Genomic DNA, 25980 nt, shown 5'->3' on the forward strand with positions numbered 1-25980 from the left:
TCCGTGATGGGGACGGGACACACGTCACTGTCCTTCTGCCTGGAGATTTCAGCTTTGGCAAACACTGTCATCTGAGGAGAGATTTTAGGACCTGATGAAGTGGCAGGGATTCTCCGAAAGCCCAGCTCTCGGATTCGGGGTCCAGCCCTGCCACGCTGCCGTCCCAGTGGATGACCATCTGGTTCCTTCTGAAAATCTCCCCCTGCGGTCCGGTATAATCATTGAATAAATACCTAGAATAATTGAGAGCCATCCCTGGAAAGGACCTTGGACAATGTGTCTTGATGATGACCAGACTTTCCATTTTTGTTGTATTGCTGTACCTCTCTTTACTTAACATTTTTCTTTAAATTAACTGCTTTAAGTTTTTTATTCCACCTGAACAGGGATGACACATGTATCACACTTTGAGAACCACTGATGTCATCCAATTCACCCTTTTTTGCAGGTGAGGAAACAGACCCACAGTCATGACGTGATTTGCCCAAAGTCTCACCAAGACGTGCTAATTTGGGGCTGGGCCTGGGGTCTCCCCAGTTACAGTTTTGATTCTTTCTGGTAGAAAGTATCATATTCTCACGTGTGCAGAAACAATTCCTAAAAGTGGTTCCAGTAGTCAGCCCAGGTCAGGGTCCGCCCGCAGACCCAACTGGGGCAGTTCCTTCCTTCTTCCCTCAAATCCCCGCTCACTGGAGACCTGGGTCAGCTGCTCTCTGGAAGCTCCTGGAATCTTTTATGCTAATATTCTGAAATGTCAGGAACACATGTCGCTGTTGAGTGACTGTGCTGGGTGCCTGCCATGTCTTGCCAACGCGAGGGGGCAGGTCTTCAGTTCTGAGACAATTTCTTATAGTATTTATTTCCTTTTTTTCTCCCATCTATTTTTTCTTTTTCCTTCTGAAATGTCTGTTATTTGGATGTTGGATTTCCTGAACCAATATTCTTCTCTCCTATTTTTGTCCTACTTTCTAAAAGCTTCTCTTCAGTTCCATCTTTTAATATTGCTAGTCAATGTTTTAAATTTCAGCATTCATGTTTTTAATTTCTGAAAGCTCGTTTTGTTTATTTTTTACACCGCCCTGTTCCTCTTTTAGGGACACATATCTTTTCTCATCTCTGTAAAGATGTTAACCATGGTTCTTCTGGACTTTCTTTCGTTTCCTGTGCTAGTTCCTTCTCTGTGCTATTTTTTAAGTTCCTTTGTCATGTTGGAGCCTTTCTTCATAAGCCTCGTGACCCTCTGCTCTCCGGTTGTATTTAGAAGTGAAACACTAAAACTCCGATGTCAGTGTCTTCCTGTGCACGTGAGCAGGGCTCGCGGAGGACAAGCCCTGGTCTGGGAGGCCTCATGATGAACTTTTAGGTGGGGAAACCTCCCTTGTCTGTACCCAGAGGTCTCTTCTCTGGGATTTCAGGGAAGGAGAAGTGTCGTGTACATGCTGCCTCCTGGTCATCGGAGTATAGGATGGGAGGAGGGCAGTCCAGCTTCAACACTAAAATCTTCAGCTTGCCCCCTTCCCAAGTGTCCAGCAGAGCGGTTTCCTCTTCCAGGCATCCCAATGTCCGTGTCAGGGCGGCCAGCCCTGCCCACCCTGCTGCTGGCCGTGGCCATGTCTTATTTCTCCTCGGCCACATCTGGAGACGAAGCACGAAACCGGCTGTTGATGAGAGAGAAGATGATGCGGATCGGGGGGCAGCTGGTGCTGAAGCAGGAGGAGGAGCTGGCCAACCAGAGGCTCGGGGCCCTCAAGGAGGCTGAGATGCAGGAGGCCCTGAGGGCGGGGAGCATCCCACCCAGCATGCACTTCTTCCAAGCCAAGAGCCTCATTGAGAAAAGTGCGGTGTTCAACATCCTGAAGAAGATGCCAAAAGGTAGGGGTCTAGAGGGGACGGTTCTGGGGTCCTGGGGACATAGGAGGTACTAAATTGGAGCCGGTGGTTCTTGTTCTGAGTGGAGCCCAGACTCCACTGGGGCCCTGAGCCCTAGTCCTTGCTGGTGGGCTGGGGGCGGGGGCTCCACGTGGCTGCCATCCACCCTGAAACCAAAACCCTGGCTCCAAGGGGACTCGGCCTCAGACAGATGGCAGGGAGGGGGCTTGGACATCACCAGGCATCCCTGGCAGGGCTGGAAGTCGTCCCCTGTAAGAACCCTATCCCTCCCTGCATACATTCTTCTAGCCTTTCCAGGGGCTAAGTTACCGAAGAGGATGTGTCCTGGATAAACAACACATTTCTAGGACTTCCCTGGTGGCACAGTGCTTGAGAGTCCGCCTGCCGATGCAGGGGACACGGGTTCGTGCCCCAGTCCGGGAAGATCCCATATGCCGCGGAGCGGCTGGGCCCGTGAGCCATGGCCGCTGAGCCTGCGCGTCCAGAGCCTGCGCTCCGCAACGGGAGAAGCCACAACAGTGAGAGGCCCGCGTACCGCAAAAAAACACCCCAAAACAAACAAAAAAACCCAACACATTTCTACTATTTCATTGCTACTGTCCACTGGAAAAAAAATGCACAACGTGAGAGCTGGGAGTTCAGTTTTATTTGGGGCAAAATGAGGACTATAGCCTAGGAGACAGCATTTCAGAGGGTCCGGCACCCGCTGCCCTCTCCTCACCCCCACCGCCCCTCTCCCTGCAGGGGCTGCCTTACACATCCACGACTTCAGCATCGTCAGCATGGACTGGCTGGTGAGAAACGTCACCTACAGGCCCCACTGCTATTTCTGCCTCACCCCGAGGGGGACCCCGCAGTTCAGATTTGCTCACCCGACTCCCCCCACCCTGAACACAACAGAATGTCCCGCGTGGGTTTTGCTGGAGAAGTTTCGAAAGGGGCTGCCGAACGTCACCGAGTTTGACCACAGGTGGGTGGTGCTTCGGGAAGAACCCGTCTCGCACCTGCGCAGGTGGGGTTGGCGTGTGCAGTGTCCCCGTGGGACAGACCCTTCTAGAAACACCTGGCATTAAAAAAGTCAGGAGGCTTTTTCTCTTAACTTTATGGGATCCTTTGCTTCACCAAGGCATTCAACACCTTTCCCATCCGCAGCAAGTTCCTGGTACATTTAAAACTCGATTTGAAAAACAAAAAAACAAAAAAACAAAAACCTGATTTGACCAGCGACACTGCTGCTGCACCGAACGGGATTTGCCTGGACCGTCAGTAAGGCCGGAGACAAGGGGATTCCCAGCTCCTAAGCCAAGAGGGCCCAGGATGGATGAAACAGCCTGAAAACCTGATGGCCAGCTCCCCAACAGACTTGTATACAAATATTATAATAACTATTCTAATCGTAGAACCATCTACAGAGGGCTTTCTTGAGGTATTTCCTTGATGAGTAAGAAAATGCAGCTCAGCCTGCATTTTAAGGAGGCTGCCCAAGGCCACACAGCTGGTAATCGGCTAATCAGGGAAGTAACCTGTGTCCTGTACTGCCAAGTCCACGATTATTTCCATCGGACCTCAGGCTTGAGTTTGCTGGGGCTGCCACAATGGAATACCACAGACGGGGTGGCTTAAAGAATACAAATGTATTTTCTCTCAGTCCTGGAAGCTGGAAGTCCAAGATCAAGGTGTGGGCAGGTTTCTCCAAGGCCTCTCTGCTGGGCTGGCAGACGGCCGCCTTCTCACTGTGCGCGCACCCCTGGGGTCTGGGACACCAGCCCTGCTGGGTCAGGGCTTCACCCTCACGACCTCATTTAACCGTAATTACCTTCTGAAAAGTCCTCAGCTCCAAACACAGTCACACTGGGAATTAGGGTTTCAGCATATGAATTTTGGGGACACAATTCAGTGCATAGCACCCTCCGAGGAGAGCTTGGTCTGAGATGTCCATTCAGTGGGGTCAGCCTGGCTAAGAGGCCAAGGGGGACAGCAGAGCCTGGCTGGTGGGAGCATCCTGCCAGGTGTCTCCTGGGGAGCACTTGGAGGTCCCAGGGTAGGGGTCCTCCGTCAGGGGGCCTGGGCAGGAGTCCTACAGGCCGGAGTTGACAGCCTGCAGCAAGCCTCTGCCCACCCTTTGTATCCTGACAGCCTGCTGAGGAATTTCACTCTGATGACTGAGAACCCCCAGGCGACTTATGCCAACCAAGACATGGTCTGGGCCAAGTTCGAGACCATCTTCTTCGCGATCGCAGGCCTCGTGAACTACGCCCCGGTATTCCGAGACTACATCTCCCAGGGCCTGGAGGAGTTCTACCAGGACAACGTGCTCTACCTGGAGCTCAGAACCATGCTGTACCCGGTGAGTCCGTCTCTGCTCTCCTCTGCTCAGGCTGGACTCTCTGCTCTCACCCTGTAAGGCTTCACGGGCTCCCCACCCTAGTGCTGCACAGGAACGAGGGCCGGCTTCACCCCCAAGGGGCCTGGTGCCTTTCCGGAGGCCATATGAGCAAGAAGCCCTGGGCTGGCCCTGAAAAACTGGGCACGTGCCCCTCACTGCCCGTCACCTCCCTTCCCTCGGGATCCCCACGGCCCAGCTCCCCCCCACACGCACAGGGCCTGCTGATGCCTCGGCACCTGTCCTGGACTCTGGGCAGTGCCTCGTGCCCAGACCATCCTTGACCGTCTCCTTTCCTATCCAAATGCGCTACTGTGAGTCCCACAGGACGATGCCCTTGGTGCAAGGCCCGCTGAGCCTTTCATCTGGTAAATGGGTCTAGTTGCAGGTAGAGTGGGGTCTGGTGAGTTCCTGGGGGCCCTCTCTGTGGAGCACCGGGTCTTCTAGGGACAACAGAGACATTTGATTTGACTTTGAGGAAGAAAGGTCAAAGAGAAAGAAAAGGAAAAGATTGAGAAGAGTCCAAAAGTATCCCAAAGTGTCAAAATATTAACAAATCGCTCACTAGGACCTTGCATGTTGGCCAGAAGCAAAGGGTGATGGGGTCTCAGGTACCTGAGACGGGCTGACCTCAGCTTTGCAGACCTGAGCTGGGGGAGGCAGCGGGGTGGCTGGGGCTCCAGGCTGGGGAGGCGTCCCACAGGGAGTCCTGGTGGGTCAAGTGCTGTTGAGGGAGTAGCCGGGGTACTGGAAGGCTCTTCCAGTACCTTTAAGGGGGCTCACAAGAGTGTGTGCATTGCGCTGTAGGGGAGCATACTCGCCCCCAAAAGGGTCACTTTGGCATGTGGATTATTTCAAGCTGAAACAATCAAGGCCCAAAAGACTTAGGAAGAGACTTTGACCTTCCCCCTAAGTGTCTAAAAGCACCTAAAGGGCCTATTCTCAGCACAGAGCTGTACCAGAGTCTCTGCAGAGACTACGGCCAGGTGTGGTCGGGGGACCCCTCAGGGCCTGGACACCAGAGTCCACTCTGTCCCACTGTCCCTGCTGGCCCAGCAAACATGTGTTTACCAAACACTTGCTTTTTATCACCCTGTGAATTGCCTTCCTCCCCTTTGAAGTCCCAAACCCCTACCCCCAACATCCTCTTTTGTCTTGAGCTGAAGATGGTATTTAAGGTGAGGGCTTCAGCCATTTGGGTGAGTGGCCCAGTCTTCCTGGGTCTCTCCCACGTAGAGCTGTTATTAAACTTTTGCTGGATTTTCTCCTGGTAATCTGTCTCATGTCAGTTTAATTCTCAGACCAGCCAGAACCTCGGAGGGTAGATGGAAATGTCCCCCCTACACCCTGACAGTTGGCCAGTTGGTCTAGGCAGCTGGATTCAACCTTACTGGCTGGACAGCCCTGGCCCCAGGCTCCTGCATCTCAGAGATCCTGGCAGAAGGTGAGAATCCTTATCCTGTCAGTCTGCTGGATCTCTGCCTGCAGGGGCTTTTGGAAACAGGAGTGGTAAGAGTCCTTTTTCTCTTTTCTAAAATCAGATTAGCAGGAGAAAATATTTGTGGAGCTAGTTCTTGAGCCTTAGGGCCTCTGGGTCAGTGAGTTTGGAAGAGAGCTCTGGGCTTGTGAATCCTTTTCCTCCCAGAGATGGTCGTTGTTTTTCTATGTTTCTGTCTTCTGTGTCATAAGGAGGAAAACCATTGGTCTGATTGGTTTTACTTTTTTCTTGTTCTATGTCTTGAGAGTTTGGCCTCAGCACCCGTGAGAAAGCTTTGCTGGTCCTGCCGTCCGGAAGGCGCAGGTACCAGGGCATTTGGTGGCCAGTCGGATAGACTGGGATTCCTAGCTGTCACCTCTGGTCGGAAGCACAGGCCACACCTGGGCTTGCAACCAGCGTCCTTGTCCGACTGTGCCGGCTCCCGGGGGTTTGTCACAAGGGGCCTCTGTCATCTCAACCTTCACGGCCGCCTTTGCTTCCTTAGACCATCCTTGGGGGTGAACTTTCTGGAGCTTGTGAAGCTGCGACCTTTGCACTCTCCTGCGACACCTCTTCTGTTCATGGTTAAGCCAACGGAAGCCTTATGGTGTGAGTTGGTATTACGATCTTACTGTCAATGGCCAGAGGAGGGATACTTTGAACTGGAAAAACTTCTAAATTGGTAAATTTTTTAGAGACCTCTCCTTGTAAACACCTGTTTTATTGGTACCAATGTTAAGACCAAAAGGTTACCTTAACTCAAACGAACAAAATGGTTTGGGAAGCCGTATGGAATTCAGTGTCCTAGCTTCGCCTCATGGGTCTTACAGATGCTAATAAAAACGGTCCATTAATTAACAAGGGAGTGAAAAGAAGGGTGAGGTCGGGACTCTTTCCAACAGGATAGACATTTGTAAAGGGTCATTAAGGGGAGAGTCACAGGACTGGTCCCAGCAGTGTGGGAATCTATAGATGGTTATTAAGAAATGGGATGACGGGCTTCCCTGGTGGCGCAGTGGTTGAGAGTCTGCCTGCCGATGCAGGGGACGTGGGTTCGTGCCCCGGTCCGGGAAGGTCCCACATGCCACGGAGCAGCTGGGCCCGTGAGCCATGGCCGCTGAGCCTGCGTGTCCGGAGCCTGTGCTCCGCAACGGGAGAGGCCACAGCAGTGAGAAACCCTCGTATTGCAAAAAAAAAAAAAAAAAAAAAAAAAAAAGAAATGGGATGAATACAATGGACATTGATGGGATTAAAACAAAGGTTTTGATAACAGCACTACCTAAGGCTGGGTGGGCCAAAGGGGGGGCCAGGCCTCCCCCCCAACATGAAAGGGCCCCAAACAAGTCCTCTCTCTTTCCCCCAGTTTGGAGAAATTTAAAGGCCAGGACACAAAGGTGACACCTAATAAGCCGACCTGCAATCCCAAGGGCAACAGTCAGGCTGATTAACCAAGTTAAAGATTGACAGGAGGACCTGGGTCCCTGGGCTGGACTCCGCACTGGGGACCCAAGGCCTTTGACAAAGGAGGGTGGAGGGAACTTCCCCTGACCCTTCGATGCGGGAGCCCCAGGAGCTGTGGCACCAAAACCGCTCGTGGAGCCGAGTTGGGGTGTGAGGGTAGACAAGGTTTATAAAGCTTGGAATGTTTGCGGAGTGTTTGATGGGAACAGATGTGACGTCCAGCTGAGAGCGCTTCCCCGACAGTATCCAAACTGGTCTGTCATTCATCCAAATTATTGAGTGTGCCAAGGCCTTGCCACACTCAATAATTTGGACTGACTTCAAGGGTGGCACTATTTTGGTTTTGTTACCATATTCCATGGTCTTTGTTGGCTCAGAAATTTTACTGTTTGTACACCCAGAAGTAAAAGGGCTCCAGAGGACTGACACACATTGACCAAAGTCATAAGAGACAGATGTACACACAAGAAAGTCAGAATGCAGTTTTCAGAGAAAATTATCAATCAGACCAGTCACGTATGCTTCCACATCAGTAAATTCTCTCTTGAAGACAATTTTTTTTAATTGAAATATAATTGATTTACAATGCTGTGCCAGTCTCTGCTGTACAGCAAAGTGACTCTGTTTTACACATATATACATTCTTTTTTTTTTTTTTTTGAGTATAACTGCTTTGCAATGTTGTGTTAGTTTCTGCCGCACAGTGAAGTGCATCAGCCATACACATACACGCATCTCCTCCCTCTTGGACCTCCCCCTACGATCCCACCCAACTAGGCCATCATAGAGCACCAAGGTGAGCTCCCTGTGCTAAGCAAGTTCCCTTTAGCTATCTATTTTACACATGGTAGTGTATTTATATACATTCTTTTTTTTTTTTTTTTTTGCGTTACGCGGGTCTCTCACTGTTGTGGCCTCTCCCGTTGCGGAGCACAGGCTCCGGACGCGCAGGCTCAGCGGCCATGGCTCACGGGCCCAGCCGCTCCGCGGCATGTGGGATCCTCCCGGACCGGGGCATGAACCCGTGTCCCCTGCATCGGCAGGCGGACTCCCAACCACTGCGCCACCAGGGAAGCCCTATACATTCTTTTTTTAATACTCTTTTCCATTATGGTTTATCCCAGGAGACTGGATATAGTTCCCTGTGCTGTACAGTAGGACCTTCTTGTCTATCCATTCTGAATGTAGGAGTTTGCATCTCCCAGCCCAACCCCAAACTCCCCGGCCATCCCTCTCCCCCACCCCACCATGGCAACCACAGTTCTGCTCTCTACGTCTGTGAGTCTGTTTCTGTTTTGTAGGTAGGTTCATTTGTGCCATATTTTAGATTCCATATATAAGTGATATCATATGGTATTTGTCTTTCTCTGTCTGACTTCACTTAGTATGATCATCTCTAGTTGCGTCCATGTTGCTGCAAAGGGCATTATTTCGTTCTTTTTATGACTCATATTCCACTGTATATATGTACCACATCTTTATCCATTCATCTGTTGATGGACATTTAGGTTATTTCCATGTTTTGGCTATTGTGAATAGTGCTGCTATGACCGTAGGGGCGCTTGTATCTTTTTGAATTATAGTTTTGTCCAGGTATATGCCCAGGAGTGGGATTGCTGGATCATATGGTAGCTCTATTTTTAGTTTTCTGAGGAACCTCCATACTGTTCTCCATAGTGGCTGCACCAACATACATTCCCACCAACAGTGGAGGAGGGTCCCCTTTTCTCCATGCCCTCTCCAGCATTTGTTATTTGTAGACTTTTTAATATGACCATTCTGATTGGTGTGAGGTGACACCTCACTGTAGTTTTGATTTGCATTTCTCGAATAATTAGTGATGTTGAGCATCTCTTCATGTGCCTACTGGCCATCTGTATGTCTTCTTTGGAGAAATGTCTATTAAAATCTGCCCATTTTTCGATTGGGTTGTTTCTTTTTTTTCTTGTCGAACTGTATGAACTGTTTGTATACTTTGGAGATTAAGCCTTTGTCAGTTGCATCATTTGCAAATATTTTCTCCCATTCCGTAGGTTGTCTTTTTGGTTTTTTTATGGTTTCCTTTGCTGTGCAAAAGCTTAAGTTTGATTAGGTCCCATTTGTTTATTTTTGTTTTTATTTCTATTGCCTTGGGTTGAAGGCAAATCTTAACTTCTCCTGAAGCCAAACTATCTGATATTTTTGCATTCAGAGTCTAATTTTTAAATCCTGGGTGAGATCCCTAAACTGACTCTATTGCCCTAGTTTGACTTGAAGGGTCAGGGGACCCTGTCGTGGAGGCTGCTCCAGTCCTGAGAACCCGTCCTTCCCGTCCTGAGTCAGGGCCCCCTTTCCCCCACTTCCAGGTCTCTACTCTCCTGTGTATCCTGGATGACTCCCTTTTCCTGGGATATGTTCACACCTCCTTGAGGTCGGCCCAGGTGAGGGTGTGCATCTCCACCAGGATCTGGTGATTGTTTGCCGGTTTAATGCTGAGCACAGACCTGCATACCTATTTCTGATTATTGGGAAGTGGGAGTGGGCCTGACCTTGGCCCCCAGGAGAGTCTTCGTCAGCCTTGTGAGCAGAGTCAATAAGTCCTGGGTACAAATGATCCTTTCAAAAGAAAAGAGAGGGTCCAGTCCCCCTTCTACTAAGAGAAGAATTTCGGAAAGAGATGAGCTGGCCCTGGACTAGCCCGTGTAGGTTGGAGGACAGTGCATCTCCCAGAGCCATTAGCCAGTGCCCTGTTTGGCCTGAAATCCCTTCCTTCGCTCAGCCTGGGCCCCGCCCCCTAAGCCCATCCTCCTCTGGAGTCCGGTTTAAGCCCTGCCTCCACACCGCACCCCCCCCCCCCACCTTCTTGGGACTGGCTTCCTCTCCTTGAATCCCCGTGTGTATGTCAGCCCTGGTTTCCCAGCTAGGGAAATGGCTGTGAGTCATTTCAGACCCTGCAGAGTCCTCCAGAGACTCCAGGGGTGATAACCACGCTTAAGGGTGGTAGGTGTACATGGGACTAAGTTGGAGGTGCTCTTTGGACCCTGACCTCCCAGGGTCCCAAATCCTGGGTCTTGGGTTGGGCTAGGAAGCTGCCGAGTTAACTAGCTAAACACCCCTGTCCCCTGTGCCCCTTGGTTCCAATGCAGATGATCTGACCCAGGCCACACTTCAAGACCTTTTGAAAGCACTTTATCTGCATTGTCTCCTTTGAGCCTCACAACCTGCACTTTGCAGAAGTGGAAACTGAGGCTCGGAAAGGTCAAAGAGCCTGACCCAGGCCATGTGGGCAGTAAGTAGGGACGGGACAGGGGCCGGGGTGCTGGGTTTTGAGAAACCCTGTGGGGCTACACGCATCTCAAAAGGAGCTCCCCGATGGGCTTCCGGCCTGGGGGTGTCGCTTCCTGTGGGCACATCCTGGCAGCTTTCGCAGAGTGGGGAGTGGGAGGGAGGCCTCCCCTTGGGGAGGGGCCTTGGGATCCTGAGGGGGAAGGGGAGAGGAGGGAGAGAGGTGCGGAGAGAGGGTCTGAGCCCCTGGGGAGGTATTTGGGGAAGCTGCAAGGAATTGGACCTTGCTTCCTCCCCCCTCCCCCCTCCCCACGCCCCTTGGGGACACTTGGCTCTGGGGTCTGCCCTGGGGACCTGCCCAGCTAACCTCTCTCCCCACCTCCTCCGGCACCCAGCCAGGGCTCCTTGAAGGTGGAGGGCGGCCAGGATTTGGGCTGGGGTGAAGACTAAGGGGGATGGGATTTGCTGTTTGCTCTGGTCTGACCCTGGAACAAAGGGCCCTTGCAGTCCGGAGTCTTTGCCTAACGCCCCCTTAGCCAGAGTAGGGGAGCCATCAACACATTAACAACTAAAAACGTCTGCCCTGGAATTCTTTTCTGAGCCCCCTGCCTCCCCCGCCTTGCCTGTGGGGCTAATTCAGGGCCTGGGATGATGTTGATGGACTATCCCACTGCCCAGCCTCCTATTGTGTCACTAATGCTCCATCACAAAGGCCACTCACCCGTAGCAACAGTTGCTAGGCGGGTCTGATCTCCTGGGCCCCATCCCCGCCCCCTCGGCCGGAATCGGAGACTCAGACTGGGTCGGGCCAGCCTTCCGAGAGGAGCTCCCAGGGGATTATGCACAGGAGCTAGCCCAGCTGGCATTTCCCCGTGGGCGGTCTTGGGGGGGACACGTTGGGGGCCTAGGGAGCTCAGGATGGTCGTTCGCGGACGGCTTCTTGGATGCCGTCACTTGTGTAACCAGCGGTCCTAGTGCTCCCCCTGCCCACTCCCAGGGCTTTGTCCTGGATTCTTAGCAGAATCCTTCATTAGAAACCCCACCTGGCTTTTTGCTCTAGTGACCCCGTGTTTCACGTCATTGGTGTCGCTCTGCAGAATCCTGATGGCCGCACTTTCCTACCATGTTAGGCTGTGGTTGTGCTCTTAACGGGGCTGTGAAATTGACAAAAATGATAGATCTTCAGCCTAGAGGTGAATTATTACATGGGAATCACCTGGGCGAGTTTAAAAAAAACAGGTTCTACCCCCAGAGAATCTGATTTAATGAATCCGGCGTGGGATCCAGGCATTTTCTCCTCACTAGGTGGTTGGAGACTTTGAGACATCGCCCCTCCACCGCGATGCCGCCGACCCCCAGCCCCCCACTCCAGCCAGGGAGCCTCAAAATCCTCATCTGTAACATAAGACCTACTTAACAGTGCAGTTTTGAGGATTAAATGAAAGCTCTTGGCTTATGCCTGGCACATAGTAGGAGCTCAGTTAATGCTTTTTAAGTGAATCAGGCTCTAGAAGTGAAAGCTGGTTGTATTCGGAACTAGAGCTTCTGAGTCCTAGTTTCTGGTCTGACACAAACTAATTGTGTGACCTTAAGCAACACTGCCCCCAAATTTTCTTTCTGTTCCGTCAGCTTCAAATTCTTTAATTCCATAATATCATAGACAACGGGAATTTGTAATCTTATACTAGTTTATGAAAGTAGTATGTAGTTTGAATAACTTCCCCACAAATTTACACTGCCTCAAGTAAACTGTAAGATTTGAGATCATCTAAATTGAGTCCAATGTGTTTTTAATCCAAGGGGGCTTATTATAGGGACATAGCCGCTTTTGTACCACTGAGCCTTAGTTGAATGACAGACCCCTTCTTGTACTTACAGGTTGTTACATTCTTAGATGGTAACTCATCTTCCTAGGACAACTGCAGATTTCAGTTGTTTTTCTGCATCTGGTGATAGGTTGCTAATAACAACACTGTATTACTAGTTATCATTTCATTTTTAAAATTTTATTGGGGTATAGTTGCTTTACAGCGTTGTGTTAGTTTCTGCTGTATAATGAAGTGAATCAGCTATAAGTATACACATATCCCCTCCCCCTTGGACCTCCCTCCCACGCCCCCCATCCCACCCATTTAGGTCCCCACAGAGCACTAAGCTGAGCTCCCTGTGCTATACAGCAGGTTCCCACTAGCTATCTTTTTTACACATGGTGGCGTATTTATGTCAAACCTAATCTCCCAGTTCATCCCACACCCCTTCCCCCACTTTGTTCACATGTCCATTCTCTACGTCTCTGTTTCTATTCCTGCCCTGCAAATAGGTTCATCTGTACCATTTTTCTAGATTCCACATATATGTGTTAATATACGATATTAGTTTTCCTCCTTCTGACTTAACTTCACTCTGTATGACAGACTCTAGGTCCATCCATGTCTTTACAAATGACCCAATTTTGTTCCTTTTCATGGCTGAGTAATAGTCCATTGTATACATGTGCCACATCTTCTTTATTCATTCATCTGTCGATGGCCATTTAGGTTGCTTCCATGTCCTGGCTATTGTAAATAGAGCTGCAGTGAACATTGGTGTGCATGTATCTTTTCGAATTGCGGTTTTCTCAGGGTATATGCCCAGTTGTGGGAGTGCTGTGTTATTATGGAGAACAATATGGAGGTTCTTTTAAAAACTAAAAATAGGGGCTTCCCTGGGGGCACAGTGGTTAAGAATCCACCTGCCAGTGCAGGGGACACAGGTTTGAGCCCTGGCCTAGGAAGATCCCACATGCCGCGGACCAGCTAAGCCCGTGAGCCACAACTACTGAAGCCCACGCACCTAGAGCCGAGAAACCACTGCAATGAGAAGCCCACGCACCGAAACCAAGAGTAGCCTCCACTCACCGCAACTAGAGAAAGCCCGCGCACAGCAACAAAGACCCAACGCAGCCAAAAAGAAATAAATAAAATAAATTTATTTTTTAAAACCCCTAAAAATAGAACTACCATATGACCTAGTTATCATTTCTGAGTGCTTTACAAATATTAACTCATTTGATCCTTGCAACAAGCCTCTGAGGTATGATTGGCTTGGAATATATTGTATCTCACTGGAGCCTGAACCCAGAAGGCTGACCACAACCTCAAACCAGCTGAGAACTTTCCTCTGAGGCTTGGCTTCAGAGCCTGTTCTAACTGCACCAGTGCGGCTGTGAGGGGCTGCAGGTCTCACACTGGAAAGGGTCTCCACTCCCGGAAGTGGGGGGCTCTTGAGTTTTCAGATTCCCATCTTGGTGCTCCCATCAAGGCTGCAGTTTCTTGGGCAGAGGCTGGAGGCCAGAGGGGCATGAGCTTAGGGCCTGGACGGCCCCAGGGGAGACTTACTGGGGTGCCGGAAGACCAGGAAATGAACTGGATGCGGCTTCAGCATCTGCCCTTGTGGCTCTCCGTGCCACGGGAACTAGCAGTGGGACCGCTGACAGAATCCATGAGTGGAAACCACCCTGAGTGCAGCCCCATCAGGCCTCCGTGGCACCTCTTGTGTAGCCATGCAGACTCGATTAACCTGCCAGGGATCTTCCTTTAGACAGAATGTCATGTGTTGATCTATATATTTAAGTTCCGTTCTTTTGTCTCCTGTGCCCCTCCAACATCCGTCTATCCACCCATCCCCTAAAACGTGCCGTGTGGGGCTTACTTTTTTTTTTTTTTTGGCCGCACTGTGCAGCAGGCAGGATTAGTTCCCCAAACAGGGATGGAGCCCACGCCCCCTGCAGTGGAAGCGCGGAGTCCTAACCACTGGACCGCGAGGAAAGACCTAGCACTTTTTTTTTTAATTGAACTCTAGTTAGTTTACAATGTTGTATTAGTTTCAGATGTACAGCAAAGTGATTCAGTTACACACATATATATGTATCTATCCTTTTTCAGATTCTTTTCCATTATAGGTTATTGCAAGGTATTGAGTATAGTTCCCTGTGCTGTACAGTAAGCCCTGTCTTAGTATTTTTATTTTATTTTATTATTTTATTATTTATTTATTTTTATTTATTTATTTTTTTTTGCGGTACGCGGGCCTCTCACTCTTGTGGCCTCTCCCATTGCGGAGCACAGGCTCCGGACGCGCAGGCTCAGCAGCCATGGCTCACGGGCCCAGCCGCTCCGCGGCATGTGGGATCCTCCCGGACCTGGGCACGAACCCATGTCCCCTGCATCGGCAGGCGGACTCTCAACCACTGCGCCACCAGGGAAGCCCCTGTCTTAGTATTTTTAAAGCTGCAAGTAGGGATTTCCCTGGTGGTCCAGTCGCGCTTCCACTACAGGGGGTGCATTTTCGATCCTGGGTCGGAGAACTAAAAAAAAAAAAGAAAAGAAAAAGGTGCAAGTAGACAGCACTCTTCTTAGGTTAAAGCTTGTTTCTGGAGCTCCTCCTCTGGTCCTAGGAGAGGAGGTGGGAAGGTCAAGCGACACGGACCCCGCTCTCAGGGATCTCCGACCCAGTTGGGGTGTCTGGACAGGTGACTTGTAATGACGGAGCAGTCAAGGCACGGGGCAGAATTCTGTCCTTCCCTTCTGCAGATCAGGTGGGTAATGCCAAGATGACGTCAGCTAATAATTTTGGGTTGAGTTAATACAATGGTTCTCAAACTTTTACTCACAAAATCTTTGAGGATCCTGAAGGGCTTTTGTTTATGTGGATTATATCTACTATATCCTGTACAATATAACCAGTATTAGAAACTAAAACTGAGAAATTTTCAAAGCACAAGCCTACACAATTACACCATCTATTTTGTGTCAGAGCAATATTGCCATATATGATGCAGCTTCTGGAAAATTTTGTACACTCTGAGAGAATTAGAGTGAAAAAGAAAACATCTCAACATTTTTATGAAGACAGTTTTGAATTTGTAGACTTTGCAAAAGTCTAGGGGACCCTAAGCGGCTCCCTGACTATCCTTTGAGAACTGCTGGAGTACAGCATCAAAGATTTGAAGATTCTAACAGAATGCCTTGATCAGTAACAAGAAAAGCATTCTTTTAAAAAATCCTTTGGGGACTTCCCTGGTGGTGCAGTGGTTAAGAATCCACCTGCCAATGCAGGGGGCATGGGTTCGAGCCCTGGTCCGGGAAGATCCCACATGCCACGGAACAACTAAGCCCCTGCACCACAACTACTGAGCCTGCCCTCTAGAGCCTGCAAACCACAGCTACTGAGCCTGCGTGCCACAACTACTGAAGCCCATGCACCTAGAGCCTGTGCTCTGCAACAAGAGAAGCCACTGCAATGAGAAGCCCACGCACCGCAACGAAGAGTAGCCCCCGCTCACCACAACTACAGAAAGCTCGCGCGCAGCAACGAAGACCCAGCACAGCCAAAAAAACCCCACAAAACTTTGTAAGTAGGAAAGGAAGAAAATAAGTTTCCTTTACCTTCTCACGTTCTGTTCTTGGGATGTGCAAATTAAACTGACAAAAGCAGGGCTTCCCTAGTGGCACAGTGGTTAAGAATCAGCCTGCCAATGCAGGGGACACGGGTTCGAGCCCTGGTCCGGGAAGATCACACATACTGCGGAGCAACTAAGCCCATGCACCACAACTACCAAGCCTGCGTTCTAGAGCCCGTGAGCCACAACTACTGAGCCCGCGTGCCACAACTACTGAAGCCTGCGTGCCTAGAGCCCGTGCTCTGCAACAAGAGAAGCCACCACAGTGAGAAGCCTGCGCACCACAACGAAAAGTAACCCCTGCTCGCTGCAACTAAAGAAAGCCGGTGCATAGCAATGAAGACCCAACACAGCCAAAAATAAATAAATTAATTTATTTAAAAAATAAAAAATAAACTGACAAAAGCCACATTAACAGGAGAAAAGGCATAGAAATTTTATCTGATGTTAACGTTTAATTTTTACGTGCACGGAGACCTTCATAGAACAGAAGTGAAGACCCAAAGAAGTAGGTAGACCAGGTTCTTATATACTACAGTATTTTTTTTTTTTTGCGGTACGCGGGCCTCTCACTGTTGTGGCCTCTCCCCTTGCGGAGCACAGGCTCCGGATGCGCAGGCTCAGCGGCCATGGCTCACGGGCCCAGCCGCTCCGCGGCATATGGGATCCTCCCGGACCGGGGCACGAACCCATATCCCCTGCATCGGCAGGCGGACTCTCAACCACCGCGCCACCAGGGAGGCCCCTGTACTACAGTATTTTAACAAATGGTGAGAAATTGTGGAAAAGCAATAAGACAAAGGAAAAAAGGTGTGGGCTTCCAGGTGCAGTAAATTGTGGGGAGGTAAGTGTACAGGGGAACTAATAGAAGACAGGGGTTATTTTAGTCAGGTTTGTCTGTTCAGATCCAGCTTGGAGCCCAGTTTCTGTCTCCAGTGATAAGGGCTGTTCTCCTGGAATATGGGGGCTGGAAGGGGGCGCCTTCACAGACAGAAATATATGTCCTGCTCTGAGGCAGAAAGGAGGGCACAGAGCTCTGTCTGCTTTTGTGCTTCTTAACTGCCTTCAGCTCAAAATAATCCTTATGTAAAAGTGGGATCTTTGGGGGTAGCACATTCTGATACCCTTCAGGACCCCCAGAGATGGACAAGCAAAAAGCCTGCATTTCCCCTCTGCAGCTTTTCTCTTGTGTCACCTACTGTGCACCCCTGGCTCTTCCTACTCTGCCCCGACCATTGCACTCTTGGTGTCCCCAGTGGCTTGGCCACCTCAGGGGTCCCCCGCCTCGGGGTGGGAGAGTGGGGAGATGAAGTGGGTCCTTGGAACACCCTTTGTGGCTTGTGTCCTGTCCTCAGCTGGCCTGTTCCTCATTTGCTGCACAAATGCTTACTGAGCACCGACCACGTGCCAGGCACTGTTCCAGGTGCCAGGACCCAGCCCTGAACAAGAGGCAGACACTCCAGCCTCGTGGCCCCAAAGAGCATTATCCCATTCAGGGCTGGGACTTCTGATCAACCCCAGAGGCCGTCACAGGCACTGAACAAGGAAATCACAGAGTCCAACCTAGTTTTGGAGACTGTTGGCAGTTGGGACTGGAGATCTGCCCTGCTCACCTCTGACATCTGGTCGGGACCATGCTTCCCTCGCAGGTGTATGAACTGAACGGGACGGTCTACAGCCCAGAGTGGTCGGTGAGGTTGTACGAAGAAGTGGCTCGTAATTTTGCAAAAGAGCATCCTGGGTTTATTGGAATCAAACTCATTTATTCGGATCACAGGTGAGAGCGAGCATGGCTGAGGCTGAAGCAGCTAGGAAGCCATGGTGGGGGGGAGGGAGAGGAGAAAGGGGTGAGGAGGGGCTGGGAGGCTGGGGCTAGAGCCCCCGGGGGACTCCATGTGCTGTAGCGGGAGTGCAGAATCCACTCTGAAATCACGACCAGGCTGGAATGAAGAGCTGTGGCAACTTTCCAGATCATTCCAGGCTGTGAATGGGTCATCAGTTATGGGTTTAGTGTTTTTGCCTGAATGTTTTTTGCTTCAATCTGCGGCTGGGTTCTGCCTCACGGCAGCCACGTCTGTGTGGAGACCTCTGTGTGGGAGCTGCAAAGAAAGACTCACGCTTGCCCCAAGCAAGAGAAGGAAGCCTACAGCGGAATTCGGGGTTTACCAAGGAAGGGTCTCCCTTTTGTCAAAAAGCGGCCAGTCTGGACCGTCGGTGCTGTGTCCAGCTTGAGGGTTTGGGGAGGGCGGACCCCGCCTGCTCAGCCCCCCGCCGGGGGAGGTGGGAGGGCAGTCAGAACTCCCTGGAGCCCCCTCCCCTCCTGGTGAGACTTGGGGCTGCCGGAGCTGGTGGGCCAGGGTGGAGCTGGCAGTGGTGGACGGTGGAGGCTCCCGGGGGCCGGGGGCAGGAGTGTGGCTGCAGGGTGTCCCCTTGGCGCTTGGGACAGAGGCAGCTGCTCCCAGCACAGAGGAGGGGCGGGCAGGTGTGGGGCTCACAGAGCCAGGGATGGAACAAGTGGGCCAGTGCCTCGGCCCCATCACGGACTTGCGCCTTTTCTCTTTGTGCTTCCGTGGTGTCGCTCCCGCCTTTTCCCTGCCCTGGGCTGGAAGGGAGAGAGACGTGCGGGAGAGAAGAGACACTTTGGTCGTGTGGTTTCTGCAGTGCCCAGGCCTTGCTGACGGAACCAGGGCACAGGCCCACCTGCCCTGGCAGGGACTGGGTGGCCTGTGGTGTTTCACAGGTGCCCAGGGAGCAGTGGGCTGGGCACATCCAGGACCATCCTCCCAGGGATGCGGGGGCAAGCTTCGGGCATGGCTGCTTTGCTTCAGCCAAATGCAGACAAATAAAACTGCGTTATTTGTTTTGACCCTGTGGGTCCCCGTCCCCAATGGCTTTCCAGAGCCTGTGCTCTCTGTGGACCCCGCCGGAGTCCTTGAAAGGATGGATTTGGGCAGAATTTCTGCGTGATGTGGCACTTGGTGGGCACAACAGCCTGGATGGGGCGGGGTGGTGTGGGAAGGGTGGCTGGGTGCCCTGGATGAGGCCAGACTGGCCGTGAGGGGCGCTCACGACACCCACTGGCCCCGAGGAGCCTGCGCCCGTGCTTCTCTCCATCTCTCCCACAGGTCCAAAGATGCGTCCACCATCACGAAATCCATCCAGACAGCCATGGAACTTCGAGCCAAGTTCCCCGGGATGGTGGCGGGGTTTGACCTGGTAATGGGCCCAGCCCAAAGCCCTCTGGGAAGAGCTGGGTGGCCGGCACCACTGAGACCCTCCCTCGGGGCCTGGGGGGCGGGGAAGGGAGAGCAGAAAAGTTCAGAAAAAGGCTAGAAAGGGAAGCTCCAGAACAAGGAAGGGCCAGGATGAGGGGCTGCCCCCCACTCCCCGGCCTCTGCCCTGCTCTGGCCTCAGTGTCCACGACACATCGCTCTTCAAGCTGCAGCCCAGGGCTGGGGTGTCTGGAAGGAGACACGGGGCTGGGCCTGAGCGCACCATCCAGGATCCAAAAGCGGCCCCGCCCCCTTCACCCCAGCTGTTTCCAAAGCCCCCTTACCCCCCTGCCCCAAATAACAACCAGGCCACACTTCCAGGTGACAACTCCTTAATGTCATTAAGAGGCTAAATTAATCTAACTGGCTAAATGCACCCCTGACCCCCTCTTCCAGAATCTGCACATTTTACTCGAGACTGTGCTGAAGCCCTTACTTTCAGACCCACCAGGGCCCCGGAAGCGGATCTCAAGGAATTGTTTTCTTTGGACCAGTGTGTCCTCCTGGGGTCCTTGGGGGCTGCACAAGGGATCCGGCCTCTCCATCCCCTTTTCCCCTCTGTGCACGGCGCCTCCCGACCGGTCCCTACAGGACTCAGGTGCACCAGTCCTCGAGGGAAGCCGGGCTGGTGTTGTTCAAAGGGTCGGCTCCCGAGCCCCACGTTTCCTGGGGTCTGCTCTCTGTCCTGCTGCGCTGAGCACCCAGCTTGTGTTATCACGAGAGTGTCAGTGCCCCTCCCCGCTTTCTCTCCCAAGGCTCTCTCACTCCCGCCCCTGGGGGTGGGGCTTCCTTTGAAGAGCCGGACTTTGGTGCAATTGCTGTCGGGAGCTGCCAGGCCCGGGGACCCCAGGGGGCGAAGGCCAGAGTCCTCCCGACCCTGGTCTAGGGCTCAGGCTCTCCCGCCCTCTCTGTCTCTGTCTCTGTGTCTCTCTGAGTCTCTCTCTCCCCCAACAAGGAGCTCGGGCTGGAGCGCAGGGCTGGGAAGGCCGTGTGCAGGACACCACGCAAAGGCTGGGAGGGTCGAGGTACAGCCTCTGAATAAGGGGGGAGTTGTTTCGGGGCAACGCACTCTCTTTTTCTTTCCCAGTCCTGCTACTGGTCCCTCTCAAAAGGCTGTGTGGGGCTTCCCTGGTGGCGCAGTGGTTGGGAGTCCGCCTGCCGATGCAGGGGACACGGGTTCGTGCCCCGGTCCGGGAAGATCCCACATGCCGCGGAGCGGCTGGGCCTGTGAGCCATGGCCGCTGAGCCTGTGCGTCCGGAGCCTGTGCTCCGCAAGGGGAGAGGCCACAACAGTGAGAGGCCCGCGTAACAAAAAAAAAAAAAAAAAAAAGGCTGTGTGCCTGAGGCCTCGGCAGTGCTGGCAGGCACAGGGCTGCAGGGCACACCAGCAAGGTCCCCCACTCTGTCCTGCAGGTGGGGCGAGAGGACACAGGCCACTCCCTGTATGACTACAAGGAGGTTTTGATGATTCCAGCCTCACTGGGCATTAAGCTGCCTTACTTCTTCCACGCCGGAGAGACAGGTGAGCCTGTGACCCCGTCGGGGACAGAGGGGGTGATGGGCAGGGGCCCTGGCCATCTCTGAGGGCACAGACGGGACACCGGGAAGCGGACTGACAGCCCCAAGGCGTCTCGCAGCACCTGTCCCTTTCACGTACATGATCACATCCATCCTGACAGCAACGCCCAGAGAAGGAGGGCGTTTGTGCCCCTCACATACATTATTCCCAGCTCTCAGCCGGTCCCGCCAGGAGGGCGCTGTTACCCCCATTCACAGGTGAGGAGCCCAAGGCTCCAGCCAAACACGGCAACTGGTCCACGGTAAGGAGCTGGGAACATTTCTGATGATCTCCTTTTTATAAGGCATGAACTGTGCTTCCGAGGTGCTTCCATGCCACCTGCAAAGTGGCATGCCAGAGGGTGGTGGGAGAGGGACTGCGTCTGGGAGGCCCTGTCCACATCCACCAGGCTGAAGGGGGGACCCCACCCCACTCAGGCAGCCTGGCTGCCCTTGTTTCTGAAATGCCATCCGCCCAGCCATGTCTCTGCTCCTCAAAGCTCAGTCTACGGGCTCACTGGTCATCGCTCAGCCTCCAGACATTCCAGACCTTAAATAAAACATGCCAACCCTTGGGCTTCCCTGGTGGCGCAGTGGTTGAGAGTCCGCCTGCCAATGCAGGGGACGCGGGTTCGTGCCCCGGTCCGGGAGGATCCCACATGCTGCGGAGCGGCTGGGCCCGTGAGCCATGGCCGCTAAGCCTGCGCATCCAGAGCCTGTGCTCCACAACGGGAGAGGCCACAACAGTGAGAGGCCCGCGTAATGCAAAAAAAAAAAAACCCAAAAAACCATGTCAACCCTCAGCAGAAGCAGCACCCGGTCACAGCTGCGACATCAGATCCCAGGGAAGGTTTGGGGGGCTTAGACCTGCTGCATCCCGACTGGCACCCCTCAGAGCACCTTAGGCTCCTGCCACCCGAGAAGACCTAGGAGACAAGGGCAGAGCCGTGGGAGCCGGGATTTCACAGCCGGGCTCTAACCTTGGGGTCTCGCATCATCTCCCAGAGGAAGGCTCCTGTGCACTAATCTCTTATTTACTTATTTATATAGGCTGCCCCGGGTCTTAGTTGTGGCATGCGAGCTCTTAGTTGTGGCATGTGGCATGCGGGATCTAGCTCCCTGACCAGGGATCGTGGAGTCTTAACCACTGGACCACGAGGGAAGTCCCGCCAGGGAAATCCCACGTTAATCTCTTTTTCCTGACATTATTTTCAAGTTCATTTAGATCCAAGCTGTTCTAGAAGATTTAAAGAATTGTTTGTGGGGATGGGGAAGTGGAGATGGGTCAGGGGGTGTGTGTAGTGGGGGCGTTAGCCTTGAAGACCGCGTGGTTTGGTTGGGAAAATCATACTCACCTCTGTGAAATCATCTCAGTTCCAAGACGCATGGTCCTAGGAGAGGATTTTGCCAGGACTTGGGTATTTGATACCTTTATTTAAAAAGAAAAAAATATTTGAAAAGAAGTATTAGTTAGGAAACTAGTGAAAATCCACCTGAAGCACATGCCCTCACCAGCAATGGGAATACTTGGGTTTCATTCCCAACAGAAAAGTGGAGTTTTCACATTTCACATGTGAATCAGTCAGGATGCTTTTGGCATCCAGGCATGGGGTCCTCCCTCACACCTGGGTCTCACAATTAGGTCTTCTGTGATCTCCCGCAATAAGCAACCTCTGCTTTCTTTCTCTGTCCGGGATTTCACCCCACTTGGTCACACATAGTGAAGTCACAACCAGGCGTGACCAAAGAGGAGCTGTTTCCTCCAGGGCACCTCCTTGTACGGGGCGGGGCGGGGGGAAGCTGCAGGAGTCCTCACCCACACCCTCGCCCCCAGGCTGGCAGAGTCAGAACTGCCTTGCTCACCTCCAGCGAGGCCCTGCCAGCGGAAAGCTGCCTCGGGGTGGCTGGTTCCTGCCGGCTGTTGCCATCCTGCTACGGGTTGTCCCAAGAGTTCTGTTAAAGATAGAAATTAAAGTACGTACAAATCATTATAGTGACCGAGTCTGCAGCACATTCTTGTAGAGATCCTACACATAAAATTCCCAGAAAACGGCTCTGGAAACAAACATGAAATGGAAAGAAAGAATATGGACGGTGGGTCGGGTAGGCCAAGGCTGGAAACCCAATTTTGCTGCCTCCTACCTGAGGACCTTTCCTGAGTGTATAAAGCCCGTGTGGGTTTCAACTTCCTCAACTGTTACATACGTACATACATACATACGTACCTATAGGCAGGCCGCACCTCTCTTCAGCATCGTCATAAGGAAAACGTGTGCGCGTGTGCGCTCTTGTGTTAGTGTTCATTTCTCTTCCTTTTCCTGCTTGGGGAGTCTGGGCCCTTCACCTGCAGATGGTCTGTGGGTCCCATCCATCCTAATGAAGACCCACCCCCTTTATTCCTAGACTGGCAGGGTACTTCTGCAGACAGAAACGTTCTGGATGCCCTGATACTGAACTCGACCAGGATTGGCCACGGGTTTGCTTTGAGCAAACACCCGGCCGTCTGGGCTGAGGCTTGGAAGAAGGACATCCCCGTCGAGGTCTGTCCCATCTCCAACCAGGTACGCAGGCTCCCTGGGGCCGGTGGAGGGCACTCTTCTCCCCCAGCCACGACCAACCTTTCTCCTGCATAATCTCTCCGTTAACTCCCTTGGTTTCTCTGTCCCTCCACTCTCTCACTCCCGTTTGAGAAGTTATGTAGGAATGGACTTTGCCTAAACCGTTCCTAGTAATGAGGGTCCCTAGTGGGGCGGGATTGTGGGTGAAGCTGTGAACAAAGCTAAAGGGGCCCGGGACGGACACGCAGAGGGTAGTGTGGGGTCCCACTGCCGCGCAGCTGCTTGGGGCTTTGTGCTTAGGACAGCTGCTGCGAGCAGGACCAAGAGAGACCAGATGTTTGTGGAGAAAACGAGGAATCGCACGGCCTCACCTTCCTCGTGACAGCTCTTCATGGATGCACGGTTGTCTCTGACTGGGCAGGTTCTGAAGCTGGTGTCTGACCTAAGAAACCACCCTGCAGCTGTGCTGATGGCCACCGGGTACCCCATGGTCATCAGCTCTGATGACCCCGCTACTTTTGGAGCCAAAGGCTTGTCCTATGATTTCTACGAGGTCTTCATGGGCATCGGGGGGATGACGGCCGACCTGAGGACACTCAAACAGCTGGCCATGAACTCCATCAGGTGGGTGTACGTGTTCTCCTCTTTGGTCACCGCCTGTGTTGACCGCTGCGAGGTTTGGGCGGAGGCCTGAGGCTTTCCGTGCGCTTCTCCGCATCGTCTCTTAGCCTGTGACTGCTCTCGGGCTGGGGACATGGTGCCCTGCCAGCATCCGAGGTCCCCTCCCGCCCCTCCCCAGGCTGACCCGGGCACCCCTCCCCCACAGGTACAGCACCCTGTCAGAGCCGGAGAAGCAGTTGGCCATGGCGACCTGGGAGGAGAGGTGGCAGAAGTTTGTGGCCCAGCTGGCAAGGGGCCCCAAGTGAGGAGACGGCCGTCTGTCACCCGCTGCCTCTGCTTCCCTCCGCCCCGGCCTCACCTTCTCTCAGCCGGTCCAGAACCCATGGAAGTCACCTCCGTCTCTTTACCAGAACCGACCTGCGAAGGCCACCCTCCGCCTCCACCTTGCCCAACCTCTCAGAGCCTCATCCGTGGACCCCACACACCTCGTGGAATGTCCTCCCTCGGCCTCAGTGACACAACCCTTCCAGGTTCCTGCTTCCCTCTGGCCACAGCTCCCGGGGGTCCCTGTCCCCAGGCTCCTCTTGGCCTGATCTCGGGTGGGCGTCCCTCAGCTCAGCCCTGCGCTCTTGTCTCGGCTGCTTCCCTCCCCTTTTCTCTCTTCACTCCACACTCTTCTCCTGGGTGGTCTCGTCCACTCCTTCCCTTTAGAAACCACGTACTTGTGGATGATTCCCAAACCTGTGGATGATTCCCAGTCGATACACTCGATGGCCCACAGGAGCCTCGGAGACTGGCTCCGAGCAATGCTTCCCTCCCAGGCGTCTCGGTGACTGGCATCTCCGTCCACGCGGCGCAGAGGTGGTCAGAGGAGGCCTTGCTGCCCCTGCTCACCCGCCCTCCCTCCACTGCCGCTGCCTGCCCTCCAGCCGCTGTACACACTCTGGCCTGACTCACAACAGTCCCTAGCTGCTCCCTCTCTTCTCTTTGCCCTTTCCAGCTCATTCTCCCGGAGCAGTGACTGTTTAAAGTTAAATTAGGGACTTCCCTGGTGGCGCAGTGGTTAAGAATCCGCCACCAATTCAGGGGACATGGGTTCGAGCCCTGGTCCGGGGAGATTCCACATGCCACAGAGCAACTAAGCCCGTGCACCACAACTACTGAGCCTGCGCTTTAGGCCCTGTGAGTCACAACTACTGAGCCCGTGAGCCACAACTACTGAAGCCCGCGCGCCTAGAGCCCGTGCTCCACGGCAAGAGAAGCCACTGCAGTGAGAAGCCCATGCACCGCAACGAAGAGTAGCCCCTGCTCGCCGCAACTAGAGAAAGGTCGTGCACAGCAATGAAGACCCAACACAGCCAAAAATAAATAAAATAAATAAACAAATTTATTTTAAAAAAAGTTAAATTAAAGCAGGGTCCTCCAGTGTGACAAGTCTGTGCACTTAGGAAACTCCTGTCCCCACCGGGCACGTAGCACCCTGTGAGCCGGGGTCCCTCCCACTCCATCCTGCCCCGCACAGGACTCCAGCCTCGGGGTCCCGAGCTCTGCCCGTCCCAGGGCCCGCCTGGGTCTCTCTGCTGGAAATGCTTCTTCTCCCGCTCGTGTCTGACTCCTGTCACCCTCGGGCTCCACGTCCTTGTTTCACAAAGGCTTCTCCCTCGGGGCGCCTTGCTCTCCCCTCCCACCCCACCGCGATGTGTGATGACCATGTATTTAGTTCTGCGGGGCCGCCCTCCCCCACGCCGTCATCTCCCCGTGGACGGGCACGAATGACCAGGTCACGTCCACCGCAACCCCGGAGCCCAGCCCGTGCCCAGTCAGCCCCCAATAAACATGGAGTTACAAGAACGGACGTGCCCTGTTCGTGCTGAGCTGAGGTCGGGTCCCGGCTCCCAGCCTGTTCTCTGGGAGAAGGAAGTCGAGGAGCTGGCCCTGGCCTCACGTGGCCCCAGGCTACGAAGGAGAACCGAAGTCATTACAAGTGCCCTGTGGATGCGGTGAAGCCCACCCTCTCCCTGGGTCCTGGCTCCTGGCGCTGGGACAGCCTTGCTGAC

The 25980-nt window shown here is 53.1% G+C and overlaps 1 protein-coding gene across 1 annotated transcript; it reads left to right on the forward strand.

Moving 5' to 3' along the window:
* Positions 1-1559: 1559 nt before the first annotated feature.
* ADA2 (adenosine deaminase 2) lies at positions 1560-24909 on the forward strand (the record flags this gene model as incomplete). The annotated part of the gene is made up of 9 exons (XM_081248756.1): positions 1560-1872; positions 2635-2860; positions 4027-4237; positions 17565-17692; positions 19041-19131; positions 20601-20709; positions 23148-23305; positions 23724-23926; positions 24129-24909. The coding sequence occupies 9 exons, from the start codon at positions 1560-1562 to the stop codon at positions 24226-24228; spliced, it is 1539 nt and encodes a 512-aa protein (XP_081104882.1). The 3' UTR covers positions 24229-24909.
* Between the last annotated feature and the right edge of the window lie 1071 nt (positions 24910-25980).

Source organism: Mesoplodon bidens (assembly GCF_964165515.1).
Source record: "Mesoplodon bidens genome assembly, chromosome: 11".
Classification (NCBI taxonomy): Eukaryota; Metazoa; Chordata; class Mammalia; order Artiodactyla; family Ziphiidae; genus Mesoplodon; species Mesoplodon bidens.